Raw genomic sequence first — 17626 nt, 5'->3', positions numbered from 1 at the left:
AGAAAGTGATGTAAAATAGTACTATTAAGTGAACAAGGCTACAGTTATGAAGAAATTAGAAGAAAAATTGGTGGAAACGTAACCAAAGGTGGCATTTCTAAATTTTTGAAAAGGTATAAGGAGACTCAGTCGCTACAAAACCAGACTGGTAAAAGCAGGAAAAGGTGCACAACAGCAAGTGATGATAGAAGAATTGAGAGACTGTGCCTACATGACAGAAGAAATACATCTGGGTGTATACAAGATAAAATGGCGCAATACAATGTGAAGTTGAGTGCAAGGACTGTTCGGCACAGACTGCAGGAATTTGGTCTAAATGCTAGAATTCCACAAAAAAAAAGCCATTTTTATATCTCAAACAAAGGTTGATAAGATTAAACTGGCTAAAACCAGTGTTAACTGGACAGCAGAACAATGGGTCAGTGTTATTTGGAGTGATGAGACCAAAATCTCCCTGTTTGGTAGTGATGGCATAAAATATGTAAGGAGAAGAATCGAAGAAGATTTGCATCCTGATTGCATTACACCTACTGTGAAACACCCACTTAGTGTTATGATCTCGGATTGTATGACATCAAAAGGTGTGGGTAGAATTTGCATGATTAATGGGAATATAAATGCCCAAAAATACATAAATGAAATACTTGAACCAAAAACTGAAGCCTTCCACACGTGATCTTTTCCAAGATAATGAACATTTATATTTCAACAGGATTCAGCTCCATGTCATTTTGCTGCTGTGTGCAAAAGGTGGTTTCAAATGAATCATATTTTACTGCTGGAATGGCCTTGGAATAGCCCAGACCTTAACCCAATCGAAAATCTATGGAGCCGACTAAAGAAACTTGTTGGTCAGAAGCAACCCAGCAATAAAACCCAATTAATAGAAGCAATAATTCAATCATGGTTTCACATTATAACAGCTGCAGAACTAAAAAACTTGATTCACTCCATGAGAAAGCGTTGTAAGACCGTAATTGAAGAATAAAATCCCAAGGCCTGGGATTTTATTCTTCCCATTCTAGTTACACTATTTAATTCCTTTCTCTCATCAGGATACATATGAAGTGAATTTATAGCAAGCCATACTGTCCTCATTCCTAAACCTAATAGAGATCACAATTTAATCAGCAGCTGGAGACCTATTTCTCTATCTAATACTGACTACAAGATATATTTCCACATTATCAATAACACGCTCAAAGTGGGAATGAAATATATAATTAAAAGCACACAGGTGTATGGAGTACCAGGTCGAGCAGTAGAATTTAATCTATTTCTGCTACGTGATCTAATCCGCTTAGTTAACACGAAAAAGCAGTCGATGGCAGCGCTATCAGTAGACCTTACTCAAGCATTCGATTATGTCCGACATCCCTTTTTATTCCACATCTTCCAGCAAATTGGTGTAGGTAAAAAATTGCTATCTGTTATCAAAGGAGTCTATGCCAATTCAACCACCTGCCTCCTAATTAATGGGTTCCTGCCAGACCTAGTAAAAATTCAAAAAAGAGTCAAGCAAGGTTGCCCTCTCAGTCCACTGCTCTTTACATTGGTTCTTGAACCTTTCTTACAACAAGTCAACAATACACATGCTGTGCGAGGAATAACAGTTCCTTCAACTAAAAAGGAAAATAAGGTATTAGCATATGCCGATGATGTTGTCCGAACTTTGAAGGTTATATATTTTTTGGTATTTTGGAAAAATTCAGCAAAAGCAGCAGATTAATTATTAATGCAGACAAGACAAAATTAAAAGTTTGTGGAAAGTGGGATCTTGGAGGCATTCCTTTGGACTAACCCCAAAGAGAGAGAATCTCTCATTATACTTGGAATTCCCTTCTCCACTTACCTAATATTACCAGTTCCAGATCTTATATACAAGAACTTGGAAATGTTAGAAGACTGGAAAATAGGGCCACTCTCCTTTTCTTCTAAAGCCATAGTACTCAAAACCATAATCTTTCCTGCTCAGTTGTATATAATAAATATTACAGACATCACAGAAGCCGAAGAAAAGCAATTATATAGTAAACCTCTGCAATTTTTTTGGTCCAGCCGATACCAAGAAGTTAAAAAAGTAATTTCTTCAACTATCAACGAAGCATGGAGGATTTGGACTTCCGGTCTTAAAATTCTGCTATTTAAGCAATACAGCTTCAAAAATCCATAAAATATTGCAAACTAATCACGCATGTGCAGACCTTCTCTGGTACTACCTGGGTTTTCATCTTCCCCTGTTTGGAGTTAATGATTATAAAGGTCCAAAAGCTGAGATTGTTCCCGAATACTACAACCCTCTGTGCTTAACTCTAAGACTGCTAAAACACTCTGGAATTGACATTCTTTCCATAAAAAAAAGTAAAATTTGGTATAAAGAAATCTTTAATCTCTTTTGCTGCAAAGTTCCACAGTTGGGTACTGACAACAATATTTTATTTCATAACTTGATGAAGTTCTAAGGGTACCCTAACAGGAAGGATCTTGCTTGGAGAATTGCATATGGCCGCCTTCCAGTCAATGCATTAAATGGAGTTACTTTAATATCAGAGATCCAATCTGTGACATCTGTTACCAATTGGAAACAGTAGAACATGCATTCTATAGCTGCCCTCTTCCTCTTCATATTTGGAACAGATTATGTAATGTGTTGGACATTTCACTATTTACAACAGAACAGGTTATTTTTTTTAAATACCCACCACCTGTCAGTAATGGGAAGAGAATTTTGATTTTTATAATTACATACATCTTCAAGGCCCACCTTTCCTAATTGGGTTGTGGGGGCAGCAGCTGCAAGAGGAGCTTCCAATGGTTATGATCCTCCGCCACCAAGCTCAGGTGTTCTAGTGGGATTCCCAAACGTGTCCATCCAAGGTTTTGGATGCAAGGTTTTGGATATAATCTATCCAGCAAGTCCTTGGCCTTCCATGTGGCCTCCCACCCTCTGGCTTGGCAAAGAGGGCCTGCTGAGGGAGCTTCTCTCGTGGCATTCTGACCAGGTGCCTGTACCAACGTAACTGTGATCTCTCACACAGAGAAGCGAATTGCAGAGCTTCTGACTCTGTCGAGTCTTGTCAGCCCCGCAACCCCTCGAAGGAACCTCATTTCAGCTGCTTGGATTCGTGTCCAATTTTTATAATTAATGAATTAAAATACCATTTATGGAAGGTTAGAAAAAAACATGGATTTGAAAACCAGCAATATGGCATCCAAATGCTTTATAATATTGTATTGTGGAAATTTTATTGTTCAGTCAGACGTTTTTTATTTAGAAAGAAGCATTCTAGGAGATATTAAATTTATTACTAGATGGTGTAGACCACCCACATTATGCAATATTCACCAGGGGGAGATAAAATTCTGTCTATTCTTGCTGTTAGAGGTTTTTTAAATAGTTCCATCCTCTTAATTCAATGTAGTCTTATAGTCAGTTGCAGGAATGATTGGAGAGCAATCCCAGGCAGAAAAGGCCAACTCAAGGCAGTTAATCCAGATGGGGCTAACCACCTGGGTATCAGTCATCTTTGCACTTTAGTTTCAATTGGTCTTTTGGTTGTTCATCTGTATGAGATTGGTGAAAAAGGAAAACTGATAGCCTTTGGTTATATGATGATATAAAAGAACTGAGGCCTTTTCTCTGTCTCTCATGCTATCTATCCGTTTTGTTTTCTCCTAATACTATCAGGCTCTCTTGCCCCTCTATACTAACTACTCTAGGCCTATGATGAGCAGCCCTTTACTTTTTCACCTCAGTAAAGGTCGAAACCGGTCTGGGTAGTGACCCTTCCCATAATGCATAGCATTATACATGCCCACAAGGAGATGTGCTTTGCATTATGGGATACTAAGGAAAGTGATCAGAACTCGGTCCACCTTTGCCACGAGTTGCCCCAGTCCTGAAGATACTTCAGGCACAAACTTTGTTTGCTTACACTTGGATAAAGGATTAAACTAAATATATAATTTAGCGATGAAATAAAATAATCACTAAACAATACAACACTAGAGACGTAGTTTAATTCAAGTTTAGAATGTTATCTTTACTCATTGTTATAACATGCCAGATTCATGTAATATACAGCATTTTGTATATATGCTGATGACATTAATAAAGATATTGAAGTAGTGAATTAAAGTTAACTGAAGTTACTGTATTTTACTTCCATTTAGCAGTATTTATTTCTTCTAGAATATCTTTAGACAAAGATAATTTAAAGGGCTTGACAATGCCTTTAGTTGGAAAGACCTGAATTTAGTTTCTCTTGTAGTACAAGAGGAACATTTATGAGGACTTTTTATGTGAACAAGAGATAGCAGCATTTTTCCGCTTAGGATTAACATGGGAATGAGAAAGTGGGAAAGGATTCAGAGGTTTGTAGCCAAGATAGTGATAGATCTGTGGAATGCTCATAGTGAAGATAGATTATAAAAATTTGTGGGTTGCAAACTAGTTGTTAGACAGAACAGATGGGAATATGATAAAAACCTACACTATACGATCAAAAATATCAGAATGCCTGCTCATCCAAACTCACTTTAATATCGAAAGACATTTAATATGGAGTTGGTCCACCCTTTGCTATTGTACTAGCCTTCAATCTTCTGGGATGGTTTTCTACTAGATTTTGATATGTTGTTGTGATTATTCTTTTTCCATTCTTCCAGAACAGCTTCAGTGAAATTGGTCACTGATGTAAGGTTGTTCGGCCCAGTTTGCAGTCGGCATCCAATTCATCCCACAACTGTTCGATGGGGTTAAGATCAGGGCTCTATGCAAGCTAGTCAAGATCTGCAACACGCATCTTGTGAAACCATTTCTGCACAGACTTGACTTTCTGAAGGGACATTTTCATGTTGATAAACCAAAGAGCCTTTGCAGAACAGTTGCTATAGAGTTGGAAGCACAGAATTGTGTTGAAAGTCATTATAGGCCACAACGTTAAGATTTCCTGTCACTGAAAGTAGAGGGCTCGAGTCCAAACAATGAAAAATAGCCCTAGACCATGATGCCTCCTCCACCAGACCTTCACAGTTAACACATTGAGGTAGTGGCATCCTCAAACCCAGACTTGTCTGTCAGACTGCCAGATTGTAAACCAGATTCGTCATATCCACTGCTCCAGAATCCAATGGCTTCAAGCTCTACACCCGCTGCTTACTATGTTACTTTTAATTAACACACACACACACACACACACACACACACACACACACACACACACAAAAGAAGAGGTAATACTATTTAAGGCCATATATTTTAGCCTGAATATTACAGGCCATCACCAATGGCGATGATAGTTAATTAAAAGGTAGAACATGAACAATGGATTGATTTGAAAAAAAGTAAGAGCTGCATGATGTTATACATAAAACAATGCGATGGTATCACTGAGAGAATGTTGCAATATTTATTATCTCTTAAAAAAAAACCCTTTAGTGATGTGTGACTGGAATAAGACTTTCCTGTATCTTAGAGACAGGCATTCCTTGTGTTTTTCATATTAATTAAAAGAAACTTCTCATGGCACAAGTATCTCTCAAAGAACACTTCTGATGTTAGGCTTGTGTGGCTGTGCTGCTATGAAAACTCATGTTCTTCAGCACCTGATGAATAGTTATGGTATTGGCATTGCTTTCAGAGGCATTTCAGAACTCAGTAGTGAGTGTTTCAACTGAGGAGAGGTGGTTTTTTTTACTCTATTACTTTAGCACTTGGCAGTTCTACTCTGAGACTTTTATGTATTCTATCTCATAGGAAACATAAAGAATATATGTATCCTACTTGTTGTTGATCCTAGGTATTTCCACTTCACAATAGCATTTACATTGATGAACAATACAGAAATTTCCCAAACTGAGTCGTTGCAATAGTAGCATCCTATTTTAGTGCCATGTTGAAAGTCACTAAGTTTTATGGTCCCTTTTATTGTTAATGTTTGTCTATGAAGATTGCAAGACTGTGTACTTTCTTTCTTATCTCTATGAACCATGGTTATGATGAATATAGCCATATTCACTTCTACTACAAAACCAGTACCATAAACGTCAGACAGCATATGATGTTTATGGTACTTTTATAGAGCAGATGGATTTTTTCAGGACATGGCAGGAAGAGAAAGAGAACAAGAGGGTTGGCTCTGCAAAACTAAGAGTGTTGTCAGCAAAGGTTGTAAGGAGTAGATTTTTGTTTGCAGAGTGGTGAAGTGAGATAGGTAGTCAGTGAAAGTTCATTTGTTGGTGAATGAGTTTAAGGAGCAGTGTGATAGTCATCATGTCAGTTAGTGTGGATTTCCTGCAATGAATCTTATGATGCTGTGGAGATATCCAAATAAAAATAATAAACCTAGGTTTTTCATCTTGCAACACACAAAAATTAGCTAGAAAATGTATATGGGCATGATGAATTTGTGTATTTTCTCAGTAAATCCATTTCTTCAAACTGTTAAGCAAATATTGTTTTATAACTCTAACAACAGGTTTTATATTTCAGCTGTCCAAAATATTATTCAGCTACAAAGAATATTTTAAAATATTGTAATATTTAATATCAGATCCTAAATAATTTAATTTGTAAAGAATGAAAGTTAACTATATCCATTTTGAAAACATATTCATATTATATAGTGCAATTTAAGTTGTGCATTAAGCTCTTATTGTTTTGTTTCCAAGAAGAATAAAAGTCAAGTTAAACAGTAAATGGTTGCAGTTATAACATTTTATGGATTTACAAAAATCAAATAAAATGCAGATACCCAAAGCAGATGCACTTATCATGCCTCTGCTAACTGATCTTAGAAAGAAACTAGTCAGTTAACTGGAAGGTTGATAAATAAATTTCCTCAAGGGCTCTCTTTAGTGAGTACGGGAATGGAGAATCCGTGGTACCTAATGCTGGACCATGCCTTATTTCATGTAATATACACCTGTTATAATATCCGTAGACTGGTCCCTACTCTTCTTTCTTTCTTTCCTTTTTGCTCCTTCATCCCCCAATCTTTTCTATTTTACTTTTCTTCATCTCTTGCAGTGGGAGTCTGTCTTCTCTTCCAGGTATTTGCCTTATCTACTAGACTAAACAAACACAGAAGGAAGGCAATGACAAATCACTCTGTATACATTTTGCCAAGAAAATCTTATGAACAGAAGCTTAAGTTATTGTGATATAGTGCTGGAAGATGGGACACCCAGCTTGGAAGGCACTGAAATGGCTACTGGGAAAGAGAGGAACTTCCAATGAAGTTAACAAGAATGATGAAGCTGGATCAAAGCCTTTTGGAAGTTCAACTTCTGATAGAGTTAACCTCAGAAGACGATGCCTTAAAGAAATGAGAACTGAAGTTCAGATTTTAGGAATCAGTGAACTGAAATAAACAGGAATGGGCCACTTTGATACTGTTGATTTCATGATGTATTACTCAGGACATGAAAAAAAAAACCCTTTGAATTAATGGAGTAGCATTCATAGTTAGAAGAGAATACAGAAAATACATTTTGGGTTACAACTCAGTGTCTGATAGAATAATTCTAATCAGAATAAAGTCATATCTAGTGAATATTACACTCATACAGGTGTATGCACCCACTACAGATTCATGTGAAGATGTGGTCGAAGAATTTTACAGCAGCATGCAAAAAGCAGTACACAGTATTGATAACAGATTTTCTCCTGATATTAAGTGATTGGAATGCAAAAGTGTGAAGAACAAGGCCTCACTGAAAAATCTAGTTTAAGACTGAGGAATGAAGCAAGAGAAAGGATGTTGGAGTTTTGTGTCGAGAACAGTTGCTTTATTGCAAACGCTTGCTTTCAACAACATAAAGTTGTACACATGGACTTCACCAAATGGAGAATCTAGAAATCAGATAGATATATTGCTGCTCGAAGAAGATGGAGAAGCACTAATCGAATCAGCAGAAATGCTGCCTGGTGTAGACTGTGGGACAGATCATGAATTATTGATAGCTGAAGTTAAATTGAAATTAAGGGCTAAGAAGAAACAAAAGGATAGTATCAGATTTGATTTAAATCATATAAATGAAGCATTTAAAGTAGAAGTCAGAAAGAAATTAAAAAGTTTGGAGAAGACAGGAAGAGAATTAGAAGAACTGTGGGAAGAAACAAAATGTACAGTCATAGTAGCAGCAAAGAAAACTAAGTAAAGCAACAAGAAAGAAAGATTGTAAATGGTTGTCAGAAGAAACTATTCAAATAGCAGAGGAAAGAAGAAAAATGAAACTTCAGAGAAAGAGTTAGACTAAGCAGTGCAGATTTCCAGAAACAGGCTAGGAAAGATAAGGAAAAACATCTAAACAAAAACAAAAGGTGCAAGGAAATTGAAGAAAGCAGTATTACAGGTAGAACAAGAAATCTGTTTAGAAAAATAAATGATGTTACAGAGAAGTTTAATACTACATTTGTTTAGAGTTTGGAATTGTAAAAAGTAATTCAGGAAAATATCTGATGAAAGAAGAAGCAGTGAGAAAAAGATCGAAAGAGTATGTAAAGCATTTGTACAAGAAAGATAATAATATTGAAGGAGAATTTGTTGAGGAACCCATGATAATGAAAAGTGAAGTGATATCAGCAATGGAACAGCTAAAAGGAAAAGCTCCTGGAGCTGATTGAGTGTCAGTGGAATTATTGAGAGCAGCTAGGGATGAAGTAGTGAATATATTGACTGAAATTTGTCAACAGGTTTGAAAGAAAATATACTGGCCTAGAGATTAGAAAATATCAGTATTCATTCCAATTAAAAAAAATCAAATCCCAGAGATTGTGAGAATTATAGAACCATTGCTTTAATTTCACATGCCAGTCAAGAAATGCTGAAAGTGACCTAACAAAGGCTAGAGCCATATGTGAATAGAGAAATGCCACAAGAACAGGCAGGCTTTACTAGAGGAACTAGAGACCAAATAGCAAACATGAGATGGATTATTGAAAGAACAAGAGAATTTCAGAAGGAAGTATTCATCTGTTTTATTTATTATATGAAAGCTTTTGATTTCATGGATCACAACAGACTATGGATTGTAATGAGATCAGTGGGAATACCTGATCATCTAATCCTCTTGATAAAGGAGCTGTATGACAACCAAGAAGCTTCAGTAAGAATATATGGCAGTATATTTATCACCTTACCGGCCATTATGGATCAAATATGCATCCTCATATGGTTCGTATCCATCATATATTTCAATGTAATATCAATGGTATTAAAATTTTAATACTCACTTGCATCCATGATAACCTTAACGTCTATAGATGTCTTGTCTGGTAGCGTGGTTAATTAATAATACTTTTACCTTGTGTTTTCATGTATATATTGTATAGTCTTTGAAGAGACAGTGTTCAAGTGGAAAAAGTGGTGTGGCAGGGTTGTATACTGTTGCCCTATCTTTTTAATATTTATAGTGACGATATTGTGAGAATGGTTGAATTAGACAAAGATCCAGCTGGAATTAAGATTGGTGGCAGAAAAAATAAATAATTTAAGATATGCAGATGATACAACCTTCATAAGCAGAAACTAAGGAATATCTGAAGCAGTTGATTCTATTGGTTAAGAGGGGAAAGTAACAAAGCTGGCCTTAATTTAAACATCAGCAAAACAAAAGTGTTGGTTTCTTGCAATTTAAATGAATTTATAATAGAGGGAGTTAGAATAGAAATCGTCGAAAGTTACTAGCATCCAGAATCAGAAATGATGGTAAATATGAAGATGAAATTAAAAGAAGGATAAACATGTGAAAAAAAAAGTTATGTTAAACCTGACAAAAATTATGAAAGATAGAGGTGCGAGTACGGCCACAAAAGTTAGAATTGTCAAAGCAATGGTATTTCCAGTAGTGATGTATGGGTGTGAAAGCTGGATTATTAGAAGAAAGACAGAAAGTGAATTGATTCATTTGAATTATGGGTGTGGAGGAGACTATTAAGAATAATAGTCTTAATAGTCTATTTTTAATAGACTATTAAGACTATTAAAAAACTATTAAGATTGCATTCCAGTAAGAAGATTCTAGAGAGTATAAAGACGTATAAAGACAGAATGCTCCTTGGAGGTGATCATTGTTAAACAGAAGTTGACGTACTTTTAACATTATGTGAGCTGACGAATCATTGGAAAAGACAGTTATGTTAGGGAAGATTAAGGGAATGAGAGGAAGACCACAGAAGAATTTGATGGACAACATAAAAGAACTTACCAACTTTAACTTACATTTGCTGAAAGAGAGGACTAGAGACCGAGTGGGGTGGAGAGCCTTTGTGCACATGATCACCAAGAGTCGAAAATGACTGGAATGGCACATAACAACAACAATAAATATAAAAAAATATTATGATGTGGGCGAGCTGTAATGATGACATTATGAGATGATGGTAACCATCATCCGTGGTTTGATAGATGTTGGGGTTGGATATACGAGGGTGGTCTGAAAAGTTCTCGGCCTCAACCATAGATGGCAGCACTATTGGCAAAAAAATTTTTTCTAAGTTGGTACATCTGTCATAAGCATCTATATGAAATTGCAAGTCATTCTATCAAGTAGTTTATTTTATACAGTTGTCTGAAGCAAAAGTATTGTCTGTATCCCTTGAAATGGATAAAATTGAGTATCGTGTGGTTATAAAATTTTTAGTAAAAGAAGGTTTAATGCCAAAAGAAATTCATTCGAAGTTCATAAAAGTTTATGGGCACTCTTCTCCTTTGTTTTCGACAATTAAGAAATGGGCTGCCAAGAAGTTTAAATGTGACTGTACCAGCCTTGAAGATGATCCATTTGAAGGACAGCCAATGTGTAACAACACCAGAAATCATCGATCAAGTGCACGATATGGTATTGGATGACTGGCAAGTCAAAGTGCATGAAATTGCTGAGACTATAGGCATATTTCAAAAGCACGTGTAGGATATATTTTACGTAAAGAATTGCAAATGAAAAAGCTTTGTGCAAGATGGGTGCTGTGCTTGCTCACAGCAGATAAATGCACTCGCATGAAAATCTCTGAACAGTGCTTGGAGTGTTTTAACAAGAATAAAACTGATTTTATGTGTCGATTTATTACTATGGATGAGACTTGGATTCACCATTACACACCAGAATCCAAACAGCAGTTAAAACAGTGGACAGAAGCCGGTTGTTCAGTGCCAAAGAAGAAAGTCAGTTCCATCAGCAGGAAAGGTCATGGCATTGGTGTTTTGGGATGCTAAAGGCATTTTGTTTATTAATTATCTCAAAAAGGGTAAAACAGTAATCAGGGAATATTATTCTGATCTTTTAACCAGACTAGACGAAAAAATTCATGAGAAAAGACCTGGTTTGCAGAATAAAAAAATCATCTTTCATCAGGAAAATGCACCTGCCCACAAAGGTATTTTGGGCAATGGGAAAATTAAGGGATCTGCACTATGAATTGTTGGAACATCCACCCTATTCCCCAGATTTGGCTCCCTCTGACTTCTATCTCTTCCCAAAACTAAAACTCTTTCTTGCTGATTAGCGTTTTCTTCGAATCAAGAGGTGATTGCAGCTGTATAGGGATATTTTGCAGATCTTACTGAGAACCACTACAGGGAGGATGGGATAATGGTGCTGGTGCATCGCTGGAATAAATGTATTAGTCTTAAGGGAGATTATGTTGAAAAATAAAAATAATTTTGAAATTATAAATTTGTTTTTTCATTGTTAGGCCGCGAACTTTTCAGACCACCCTCGTATATTACATTTCAAACCTTGAACTTGCAAGAATTTTTAAAATAATAAGAGTACTACTTTCAGAACCCTCTTTTTAGTTAAGTTAATCAGCATTGATTATATTGATTAATTTGCTTCTAGTGTACAAAAGAGAGAGAATGTCCCTATTAAAATACTACTACCATGGTTGGAAAGTATACAGCTAACCCTGTATTGCACCAATGTCTCAAACACCAATATATATATATATATATATATATATTCTTGTTTGTTTGATTGGTATATATATATATACACACATACTGTTTTCAGGCATCAACATTTGTAGAAAAGGTTATATCATTCTAACTTGCAGTTTATCACTGATTCGTTAGGGTATTTAGAAATTTAGTTTCCATTACTAATTAGCAGATCTTAGGAAGAAAGGATTTCTGATGAGGATCCATGTAATGCAGGAAACTCTTTTCCATATAAGTATAGTTTATGTATACCAGTCCGGTTCTAGAAATGTTGTCACATTATGTTCAGTACTAGAGTTTGTTTATTTTTCACTTGGTTGCAATTATAAATTCCAAGAAATTATATTCTTGGTTAATCCTTTACTTGTCTGCTCTCTCTTCACTGGATGCCTTTATAATTAGTGATAATCTTGGGCCAGTTATCTCTCTGATTGGCTACTGGTGGAGAGTGAACTGGCCCTCAGTCTCCAAAAGTTAGATAGGGCTAAAATAGCCTCACATACCCTCTATAGGGAATAAAAGCCATTAACGTTTTTGTTAATCCTTTATCCAAGTGCAAGGCAAACAAAGGTTTGCACATGAAGTATGGTCTTGACTTGGCTACTTATATATAGAGGCTGATGACTTCACATCAGTTGCCTTCGCATTCCATAATGCAAAGCATGCTTCCTTTCAGAAGTGCATAATGCATTAAGAGAGGGTTACCACCCAGACCAGTTTGAAGTCATCCACCTCTCTATATATAACCTAGTTGTAAAGATACTTCACACACAGACTTTGCACAATAATAAACAATAATACAGGAAAACCTCAATTAACGAGTATTCAATATGTGCGATAATCAGTTAGTGATTGAGTGAAATGATACTATTTCCTGCTTTAAGCAAGTGATTAATCAGTTAACACAATTTTTTTTATGTTATGTGAAATTTTATGCCGCCAATCTGCAGCGAGTGGTGGCACTTGTCAATGTAGCAGCCGGTGGACAAGTGGCAGTGCTGCAGGCGGTGGCCGGCGACACTCGGCAGTTGAATCAAAGCTATCATCACAAGTGCACATGCAAACTGCTCTTCTTGCTCAATCACTTTTCCTTCATTTTGGTTTAATTTAGATACCTATAAGGCTTTATTATATTCAACCCCTGATATGGAAAAGAGAAAGACTGATAAAGAAACCAGCAGTAATAAAAGAGAAGAAAAGTAATTACGTTAGAGGAAAAGCTGGAAATCATTAAGAGACATGAAAGTGGCATTAGTAATGCAATGATTGTTCTAGACCTGGGATATGGCTAGTCGACAGTTCAGATTATATTAAATAAGAGCAAAGAATACAAAGAGCAAGGAAAAGTTGCTACTGATTCTTTAAGCATGCAGATCATCTGAAATAGAAGCCATTTAATGATCGAAATGGAACGTCTTCTATCATTCTGGATTGATGATTGTAATAAAAAAAAAAATACCTCTTAGTACAGGGAATATTCAGGCAATCTTTACCTCATTGAAAGAAACCAAATTTCAAGAGGAATGTGAAAGCTTTACTGTGAGTTTAGGACAGTTTGCCTGTCTTAAAAATCGAACTGGACTGCATAACGTAAGAATAACTGAAGAATCTGCTAGTGCTGATAAAGATTCTCGACCAAGTTCAGTGAAGAATTACAAAGGATAATTCAGAAGGGTGATTATGACGATTGTCAAATATTCAACGTCGACAAAACTGGTCTCTTTTGAAGCGTATGCTGACAAAAACTTTCCTAGCTAAAACTGAAGCATCTCAACTAGGATACAAAGTATCTAAAGATTGTCTTATGGTTTTATTAGGAGGCAATGCAGAAGGTGACTTTAAACTGAACCCTGTGTTAGTTTATCGTGTACAAAATCCAAGATCTAACATTATTGAAGAAATCGGCACAATTGAAAAAGAACTTGGATTTAATGAACAAGATAATGAAGATGTGAGAAACTTGCTTGACTCCCATTCAGAACAGTTAAGCGAGAATGACCTCCTTCAACTAGAAGAACAGCATGCATATGAAGAAGAAGATAAGGAGTGCAAACAAGAGAATGTTATGACTAAGAAGCTAACTGCAATAGAACTTGAGCTAGTTTTCATTCACATTGAGCATGCTAAGGAAATTTTGATTGATGCTGATCCTGATATGGAACGAAGCTTTGAAGTCTGCCGAAATCTTGATAAAGCAGTTGCCAGTTTTTGTAAGCGGTTTCAAATTGCATAACAAGATGAAAAAGATGAGCACTATTCAAACATCTTTACTTTTTTTTTTTTTTTTTGTAAAAAAAAAGTAGCTCAATCAAATGTTTAGACATTAAATAAAAATTTAAGATTAATTTTTAACTTTGATGATTTTATCCTCTAATATAGTAAATTTTGTATACTGTAATTTTTTTTTTCAAATTTATGCTAACTGGTGGATGAATTATAATTATTCTTGTTGTTTGTTGTATTTGCATAATGCGATTTCGCTTATCGTGCATTGATTGATGGATTAATGAATTGCGCTAAACGAGGTTTTTTCTGTATAATTTCTTGGCAATTATAAATTATAATTTACTAGTGTTTTATATTTTTCATTTGTATTAAAAAAAATACATATATATATGTGTGTATTTTTTTCTTCTTTTTTTTCAGACATTGCATATCCTAAGTAAACTACATAAACTGCCTATGACTGTGGAACTGTTACAGGTAAAATTTTTCTAAAAAAAAGTCCCTGTAAATTTAATAATTAGTTATGAAACTAAAGAATTTCATATTTTTAAAATATTGTGATGTCTTCTTTATATTTGATTTCTTGATTATACTAGGAATTGAGTTTTATAGCTAGTTTTTCTGAATTCTTGATAAAGAATAGTGCTTATAATTTTTTTTTTTTTTTTTTTTTTTTTTTTGTCTGTAGAAAATTGGAATATATAATTTTAAGTAATACTTGCAAGGTAAATTTACTGCAATCTGATTTTATTTCTCATGAGAGAGAGAGCATGTTATATATATGTAATATGCTGTTTCATTAACAGTTTTGGTAGAAAACCTTATTTGCAAGATGCTTAACCTGCTTGCTTGTCAACTTCAACTTTGTGCTTCCATCTGATTTGTATTCATATGTGTCTTTAGTGAAGGAAAATCCAAATTTGTATTCTGGTTAATTGGACCATATCAGGAATAGCACGGTTTGGCCCATTTAAGTGACTGGTCCTATTAAACAAAATTGCACATCAAGTGTTTCTAAGTATGTACACAAGGTAAAATACAAGTTTAGACAAGTTTTTTTGTTTATTACTAACAAAATTACTCATTTATAAACCATTGGATTTAATTAAAGTAATTTAACTATTTTATTTAAATAAAATTAAATTAAATATTTGTCATAAAAATAATTTCATTTATGTACATATTAAATACACATGTAGTTAATGATTGTAGAAATTGATTGTGTATAGCCTGTTTTTTGATTGACTGCAATTAAACAAAACCATCAGAAGTATATAGTGCAGATATAATATTGCCTTCTTGAATGAAATTGAGTTGTGATTCAGTAATTAATTTTCTTATGTCCTGGGTAGTTACTCGTTTAATCTTGGAAGTGTCTTTCCTCATCACTTTTTTTACTTCTAATGCTCACTGATGTTTTGCTACAATTTCTTCCTCGAAATTTTATTTTCATTGTAGTATTGAAGTCAATGGATGCAAATGTTTCATAGTTTCTGATGTGGTTCACATCTCATTTTTACTATCAACCATATCCAGCATATTATCCATGATTAAATGCTTTAAACTATAGTGAGCAAAATTGTTTTGAATCATCTTGTTGTTTATTCCTTGCTAACTATCAGCCATAAACTGTATCACTTGTAAAAGATTAACTTTTGTGCTGACCTCCTTAGCAGTTGTCAAAAACCAGTAAAATTTTTCTTGATTTCTGTTGTAATTTCATGTCCTAGCTCAAGCCAATTCTTAAAAAATTTAGGCATCATCCACACATTTTTGTTTGCATGATACTGAACTAGAAACTCAATTTTAATCCTTTTAAAGCATCAAAGCTGGCCTTTTTTCCAATGACTAACAGCATTTGTTCACCAGTTTCTGACATACTTGAATAGCATGATACTGTTATGTGATTCATTGCTTTCATTGATCCAAACAGTATAGCATGTTTTTAACAGAGAACCATTCGATGTGGCACTATAAAATAACCGTGTTTCATCAGCATTGTAGGTGTCATTAGCACTAAAGTTTTGAATCAAGATGATGTAATTTTTCTAACATTCTGTGTGGTAGAAGTTATTGTCCCAAATGAATGAAGCGAATTCTTGTAATGTTTTCTTTATATAAAGGCCAATAAAACAGCTGCCCTGATTACCTGGTGGACCAATTATCCAGAATCTACTGTATTCATATTTTGAACCAGACACTAGAAAATAAATGCCTTCATTTGAAATTGAAGTCACCCTTGTCAGGTGTTTCCCAATTAATGGTTCCTTCCCACCCTGCCCCCTTATTTTTGCATTAAAGAACATTTAAAATTACTGTAAACCCAAACTAGGGTATAATTTAGGCTAGTATATTGCAGGATACCATAGCCAAGATATAATATGACTGAAAAGATTAGGCTGTATGAAAAGTATAAAATTGGTATGAAATTTTTTTTATGTGAAATACATAGCAATATTTGGTTGATCTTTTAGTGAAACATGGAAACATCAGCTGCATCTTCTTCTGTATATCAGAAGAGGATGCAGCTGATGTTAGTTTATTGTACAGAATGCACTTAACGCTTAGACTTGAATTTGTTTGTCGTCAGTATTTATTACTTGCTTTATTACTATTGTTTTCACTGTGGATTGATCCAGTAATTAGTGAATTTTTTTAGCTTGAAAAATAAAATTCCATGTTTAGTCTCTAGAGCATGGATTTTGAGGATTTTGAGATTATTTAATCCTCAGCCACCACATGGTACTAATGTATGAGGAATGGTATGAATATAATGCATCCTATTTGTTATTTTTTCAGATATCATTTATTTGACAATGGCTTTTACATAGCTTAATCCTCTTTCATGAGCATTATTCTGCCATTTTTGATGCAGGTCTGTATCATTCTCTATATGCTTGCCATCACTGAGGGAGATCATTCCAATCCATAAAAATCTTTACTTCACTGTCAGAGCTATTCATGAACACCTCGTTTCATTTCCTCATCGTCTGCAGAATGGCATCCTTAGTGTGCATCCTACAGAGGACATAACACTTGGAAATCAGAGGATGCCAGATCCAGGCTGTGGGCAGGATGGGGAAGATCATTTCAGCCAAATGTTGCATTTGCAATCTCTCTTTTGTAAATTGGTATAAGGTCGGGCATTGTCATGAGAAGGAAGACATCTTCATGTTTCTGGTTGCCCAAACTGTATAAATGCATTTTTTGAATTTCTGAACTGATTGTGGTACCTCTGATCATGGTAGCTGAGATTTCACCTCTCCTGTTTTGATATCAGGTCTAATGCCACTCCTTCGTAATGTGATCCATTTAGATTATGAATAGCAGTGGACATAGTGTGCATCCTTGTCTCACACCTGATTTTTACATCAAACCATCTTCATGTAAATTTACTGTTAGAACTGCAGTTTTAACCGTAAATTTACAACTCAGATATAAATTGTTTATTGTTGGAT

At 34.9% G+C, this 17626-nt stretch overlaps 1 protein-coding gene across 2 annotated transcripts in view; it reads left to right on the top strand.

The window, feature by feature from the left end:
* LOC150097510 (uncharacterized) overlaps positions 1 to 17626 on the top strand; it is a 235351-nt gene that overhangs the window by 20469 nt on the left and 197256 nt on the right. For both annotated transcript variants that reach the window (XM_090407294.1, XM_090407295.1), the window contains exon 2: positions 14589 to 14645. In XM_090407294.1, the coding sequence (XP_090263420.1) occupies positions 14589 to 14645 (57 nt within the window). The remainder of the gene's footprint in view (positions 1 to 14588; positions 14646 to 17626) is intronic.

The sequence above is a fragment of the Typopeltis vanoorti genome, chromosome 17 (assembly GCF_054136105.1).
Source record: "Typopeltis vanoorti isolate ZY-2024b chromosome 17, IOZ_Tvanoo_1.0, whole genome shotgun sequence".
Taxonomy (NCBI): domain Eukaryota; kingdom Metazoa; phylum Arthropoda; class Arachnida; order Uropygi; family Thelyphonidae; genus Typopeltis; species Typopeltis vanoorti.
This window is presented reverse-complemented; position numbering and strand designations above follow the sequence as displayed.